Source organism: Rattus norvegicus, chromosome 4 (assembly GCF_036323735.1).
Source record: "Rattus norvegicus strain BN/NHsdMcwi chromosome 4, GRCr8, whole genome shotgun sequence".
Taxonomy (NCBI): domain Eukaryota; kingdom Metazoa; phylum Chordata; class Mammalia; order Rodentia; family Muridae; genus Rattus; species Rattus norvegicus.
In genome coordinates, this window is record NC_086022.1 from 61,261,660 (window position 1) to 61,268,234 (window position 6,575).

Below are 6,575 nucleotides of genomic sequence, written 5' to 3' on the forward strand. Positions count from 1 at the left end.
CACCACTAACCAACCACCAACCACCAACCACCAACAACAATGCACACCCTCTCCAGGCCCTAGCATTTTTATACCCTCTGAAGAGTCCCCAGAATCCCAAAAGTCCCACAGAAGCTGCACCTGGCAAAATCACACCCCTGCTAGAGCACAAGGCAAATCAGAGTCACCTGCTGTGGACAGTCTGAAGCAGCCCCATATCCCACACCTGGGATTAAAATGAAAATATTTTTATAATATTTCTGTTTTTTTTTTAAAAGAAACCAAAATTCTCACTACACATGGCAATCTACACATTTGGCAAATTGATCGAGAACCTCACACTTGCATGGATTAACACTGCTGTCCTTCTTTTAATACACATCATCTTTATTTAAGAGGATCTCTGGGGAGGACTGCACCAAGGAGGGGACCACTCCTTGCTATGTTTACAATTTCTTGTGGATAAGTGATATCTCACAATAAGAAGTTGATAAAGGTGAAACTAAAAAATTCAAGCCATACCAGAAGATAAAGACTATGAAGAGTGTCAAGTGCCCACCACCCAGGAAAGGGAAAGACACTGTGAAGTCCTGTGCATATGTCTCTCCCTTACACTCCCTTCCTTGGCCACTTCCTTGAAGTAGCTGCTGGCCTGATTTTGGTGTCTCATTCATCAAAAATGGTTTTGTTCTTGCTTAGTGTGACTATAACAGTTTTCTTTGGCAAACATTTACATGATAAATATTTTTAATCCGTTTCCCTTTGATAAAATAAGGATTGAAAAAAACCTTAGTTTTGATATGCTTGAAAGCAGTCCTTATATGTATATATGTATATATATATATATATATTGCAATTTATTTACATTTATTATACCGATTGTACAAATTCCTGATTTATTGGGATATCTATCTATCTATCTATCTATCTATCTATCTAGTTTATTTTTTGCTAGGTTTTTTTCTTTTGGTTGTTTTAAGATAGGGTCTCTATGTAGCCCTGCATGATCAGAGAGCTCCCTATGTAGACCAGGCTGCCCTTGAACTCACAGAGCTATACTTGCCTCGTGAGTGCTGGGATCCAAGCTGTGCCCTACCACACCCTGCTCAGTGTAGTTGCTTTTTTTGAGCCAGAGTTTTACTCTGTATCCCAGGTTTGTCTGGAATACACTACAGAGCCCAAACTGACCTTGAGCTAGTGTTAAATCTCCCCCTTCAGCTTTCTCAGAGTTGGACTTACGTTTGTGAGTTATCACGCCTACTTCAAGTGCAATGTACTATTGTTTGAGGTAAAGTCTTGCTAGGTGTCCGTGTCCTTGAACTCCATATCCTCTGCTTCTGTCTTCCAAGTAACAGGCATGCGCCACCATACCCAACTATGTACTCTATCTTCTTTGTTTCTGTTCTATGTTTCTTTCCTTCATTTGTGTGTGTGTGTGTGTGTGTGTGTATGTGTGTGTAGAGGTGTGAGGCCAATGTTATCTTTCCCAACTGTTTTCCATCCTTTTTGAGTCAATGTCTCCCACTGAACTGGGACTCACTGATTTGGTTAGATTAGATGATTATCAAGCCCTAAGGATCCCCCTGTCCCCACGGCCCAGCACTGGGATAATAGGTGCACACCCCTGCAGCCAACTTTCTTACGTAGTTGCTGGGGATCAAACTCATACCCTTATGCTGACACAGCAAGCACTTTACTGACTAAGCCATTTCTCCAGCCCCCCCCCCCCCCCCCCCGGTTTCTTTCATTAAGATTTTATGAATCAATTGAGCATGTCTTTAAGACTGAACAACTTCCAAAAGGCCCATATTTAAATCCAACCTGGCTAATCTTGTCTCATTTATACTTTAATTCCTGTTTCTTTGTTCTTCCATTTCATTTTGAAAAAAACGTATCCAATAAGGCCATTTCCTGTTGACCAAAAGGTCAAAAGGTCAAGAAGCCATTTAATGTCATTCTTAATATTTCAGACTGCATCTCTAAAATTCAGTTTTTTTTTTTGACTTTTCGGGGTTTTTAATAGTCACATGCAGAGGTCCTGTTCATTTCAGCTCCTTCACTGCCAAACCTGGGGGCAGGGACTGCTTCAGCTTCTCCACCTTCTCCTTGTCTGTGATAACCAGGGTGTAGAGGTACCTGCTACAGCGGACCTTGAACTTTACATTATCCTTGTTTTTCTTGATCTTGACAGATTTGGCATCCTTCCGCCGGGCTGTGAGTAGAAAGTCCTTGATTTCCTCAATTTTCCGAGGCATGGCGACGGGCGCTCGGCTCTGGTGTCAGCACAGGAGCGAGCACCGAACAGAACGGAAAAAGAACAAAGCTTCCGTTTCCGGGCCTAAAATTCAGTTTTAAAACTATTCCACTCCAAAGGTTAATAATTCATTAATATTATCAATACCCGGTTCCCACATTTTTCTGATTCCCTGTTTGCTTTGCCCTTTTGTTTGTTTGCCTGTTTGTTTGTTTTTTTTTTCTCATTCATTTGAAACCCGATCTGATGCCGATCCATGAGCTACAAGTCACTAACATGTCTTTTCATACCTAGGTTCCCTCCTGCTCTCCTTTGTGTGTGATTGTTGGGGAAGTGGGCGGGCTGGTGCCTGTTTCCCACCGTTAGTGCCCTGCTGATTTCATTCTGTATCAGTGAGCATGCTCCCACTTCCTCTGCTACCTGTAAATGAGCAGTTGGTCCCAGGCTTGATTTGATTAAGATGTCTCTTTAAGAGCATCTGATGGGCTGCTTTGCATACTGCTACCGGGAAGCTCCCGGAGTCCGCTCTTCTCGTTCCCCTTTTATGATATTAGCTGGCATTAGTCGTTATTACACTGATGTATTCATTCACCGGGGGCTGGAGGATGTGGCGATCCTTTGATTCTGTTGTGTTTCCCTTCATTCATTAGCAGGAATACCCTGACAGGGAGAAGCCCTGCTTGCCTACCCCAAACCGACTAAGGCAAAATGAGGACTTAACTCCTTTGCTTTGTCAGTTTGGCTCTCTGATGTCTTCCAAAGTGACAAGTGAATTAAAAGCAAACTTCTGATGTGGTCCATTCATTGTGATGGCCAGCCTTCAGCCTTATTTGTGCTTAAACCATCCATGTTTGCCCAGCGTAGTCCTTGAGTTGGTGCCTGAGTCTGTTTGAGCTCCTCTCTCTCTCTCTCTCTCTCTCTCTCTCTCTCTCTCTCTCTCTCTCTCTCTCTCTCTCGCTCTGTGTATGTGTGCACACGCACACATTTGTATATGTGCCTTTTATTCTTTCAACAATGAATTGTTCAATTAATTCACTCTGATAATTAGGGCTTATGCTGCCAACTATAGCCTCATGGATTCATTACTTTTCTCATTGCTATGATAAAACAAGTGACAGGAAGCAACATAGGATCTTGATTCTGGCTCATACTTTGGGGGATACGGTCCATCATGATGGGAAGGTGTGGCAGAGGTGGTTTTGGGGTGGCAGGAGCCTATGACAACTTTCTTCCACTCTCTCTGCTATGATGATAATGGAACAATCGTCTGAAATTGTAAGCAAATCCCCAAATAAATGCTTTCTTTTATAAGAATTGCATGGTCATGGTGTTCTTATGTAGCTAAGACACATTTCTTAGATAGGTTTTCTTATACAAGCTAGATTTTAGTATTTATGAATATTGCGTAAACTATTTCCATAGCTCTCTGTTTCCACAAATCCTGTGTTTAAAAAAATACAAAACAAAACCTATTTCTCCAGCCTTATTTGCTTTCTCTCTTTATGGGAGATAATTGAAATATTTCTATACTTTTTCTTTCTATTATGTTACTGTTCATATAGGTAAAAGTGCATATAAGTTCACAATCTCTTGCCTTTTCTTAGGTAAATAAAGCATTGACATACTGCGGGGTTTAGGGCTAATCGTCAACCTGACAGACTCTAGAATCACAAGGGATTATCTTGATTATATTAATCGATGTGGGTAGACCCATCTTAATTGTGGATGAGACCATTTCCTGGGCAGATGATCCTGGACTATAGAGTTGGAGCAATTGATATCTCTCTCTCTCTCTCTCTCTCTCTCTCTCTCTCTCTCTCTCTCTCCCCTCTCTCTCCTTTGTAACTGGGGATCCCACGTGACCAGCTGTTTCCAGCTCCCAACCCCTTGACTTTGCTGTAATGATAGACTAGAACCCAGAATTGTGGGCTGAATAAACCCTATCTCCCTTCAGTTGCTTTTGTCTGGGTATTTTATCACAGCAACAGAAAAGAAAGTGAGACACACACAAACCCTGTTTTCCCCCTACCATTCCTTATTCATTTAGCAGTGTGGGCTGGATTGTGGCTTTTTGTGGCTGCATAGTCTGTTTGTGAATGCATTGTAGATGATACAATCAGTTCTTTGATGATGGACAGCTGGCTTGCTTCCAGGCCTTTTATTACCAAGACTGCTACAGTGAACAGAATTGTGTTTGTGTCATTTTATATTTTAACTAATGTCTTTTTGAGATGTCTAGAATACTTATTTCAGAGTTAAAGGATAAATGCATCGTAATTTGATTATTGACAAAATTGCCTCCATAGGGGTGCACAGTTTTGTGTTCTCATTAGCAATACATGAGTGTACCCACTTCTCCACGGGCTCTCCGATGGAGTCTGCTGTCATAGTTTGGGGCTTTTTGCCAGTCTGATAGGTGAGAAATAGTGTCTTGGAGCAGCTTAATCTGTGATTCTTCTCTTTTTTGTGAACAAAGCTACACATATTTTCAAATGGCTGGTACCACTTTCATTGCTTCTATTATTAAAAATAAGGTATATATGAGTGTGTGTGTATATATATCAGGTATTTATATACATAAGGTGTGTGTGTGTGTGTGTGTGTGTGTGTGTGTGTGTGTGTATAGGTGCACACACCTGTGGAAGTCAGAAGAGGACATCAGATCTGCTTCCAGATCTGGAGGATTAGAGCTGGAGTTACAGGAGGTTGTGAGCCAGCCAATATGGTTGCTGGAGATTGAACTCATGTCCTCAGGAAGGGCAGCCTGCACTCTTAACCTCTGAGCCATCTCTCCAGCCCCTCAGAAAAACAACTTCCTCTTCTTCTTTTCCTCCTCCCCCTCCTCCTCTTCTAAATAACAACAAAAGTAGTATGTTTGGTTTTTTTGAGAAGTGTTTATGTGTTCGAGATGGCAATCTTTTACCAGTGATTCACAGATATTTTTCCCATGTGTAGCAAGCATTTTCATTCTTTTAATCATATCTTCCATGAAGCAAAAAGTAAATAAATTTTGATAAAGTCTAACTTGCTGTTTTCTCTCAGGCTTCTAACTTGGTTGCTAAGGAATGACTACCTTGGGCCTTTACCGTGTTCTCTTCTGTTTTCTTCTAGAGGTTTTATTGTGTTAGCTTCTCCAGCTAAGTCATTTATTCATTTTGAGCTAGCTTTTGTGTATAGAGTAAGGTATAGATTGTAGTTCATTTTTGTTTTGCAAATGGAAATCAATTTGTTCCATTTGTTGACCATTTTCTGTATAGCAGATTATCATTGTCCTTTTGACAAAATCAATTTACATACATATATGTGTGTGTGTATGTATATCTATATATTTAAGATTGCAATTGGTAGAATATAGAAATAGAATACTCTTGTACACTGACTTTGTGCCCTGGAACCTTGGTAAATTCTCTATCTCTTGTAGCTTTTTGGGTAGTGTTTTGGTATAAGCAATCATATTGCTAATTAAGGATGTTCACAGACTCTATCTAATCTGTCTGCTTTAAAACAACAAGCAAAATGAAAAACTAGTTGGGGACTGACCCCTGGGCCTGGCTCTCCCATGCTAGGCAAGCATTCTAGTCCAGAGCTACCACCAATGCTCTCTTTCCAACCTGTGTGTTTTCAATCTCTTTGTTTTATATTGGTTAACTTGTGCAATGTGATGCTGCATACAAGCGTGGAGAGTAGCCATCTTTGCTCTATTTTCAACGGATGTAGGAAAATATTTGCTCTTTGGCCACTAAAATATGACATAATAAAGTCTTTTGCCATTAAGGATTCCACTTGCTGTAAGGTTTCAGTAATGGTATTTATCACCTTGAGAAAGTTCCTTACTATTCTTAGTTTGGTGAGACTTTTATTTTGTTAAAAATTACATGTCTCTCTGTCTGTCCATCCATCTGTCCACCCACTCACACCCATCCACTTATCTATCTATCTATCTATCTACCTATCTATCTATCTATCTATCTATCCATCTACCTACCTACCTATCTATGATGTATTTATTTATTTATCTATCTTTGTGCTCATGCATGTGGGCACACATGTCATGAAGTTGATCTCAGAGGACAGCTTGCAGGAGTAAGTCTTCTCCTTCCACCGTGAGTGTCCTGAAGATTGAACTCAGGTCACCAGACTTGGCAGCAGGGGTCTTTACCCAGGAAGCCACTGCCCTGCCTTGCTGTGAGCTTAGACGATGAATTTCACTACAGGAGTTTCCTGCTCCTGTTGACATCCTTCAATCTGCTGGCCCTGTGAGTTGTACTGACTAATTTTGGGCTGTAGGGCTATTCTTACATGTCTGGAATAAACTCATTCAATTAGGATGGCTCAATTATTA

General features: G+C 40.8%; 1 protein-coding gene across 1 annotated transcript; it reads right to left on the reverse strand.

Moving 5' to 3' along the window:
* Positions 1–1,886: 1,886 nt before the first annotated feature.
* Positions 1,887–2,312, reverse strand: Rpl38l1 (ribosomal protein L38 like 1). The gene has a single exon (XM_039108621.2). The coding sequence runs from the start codon at positions 2,232–2,234 to the stop codon at positions 2,022–2,024; it is 213 nt and encodes a 70-aa protein (XP_038964549.1). The 5' UTR covers positions 2,235–2,312; the 3' UTR covers positions 1,887–2,021.
* Positions 2,313–6,575: the final 4,263 nt, after the last annotated feature.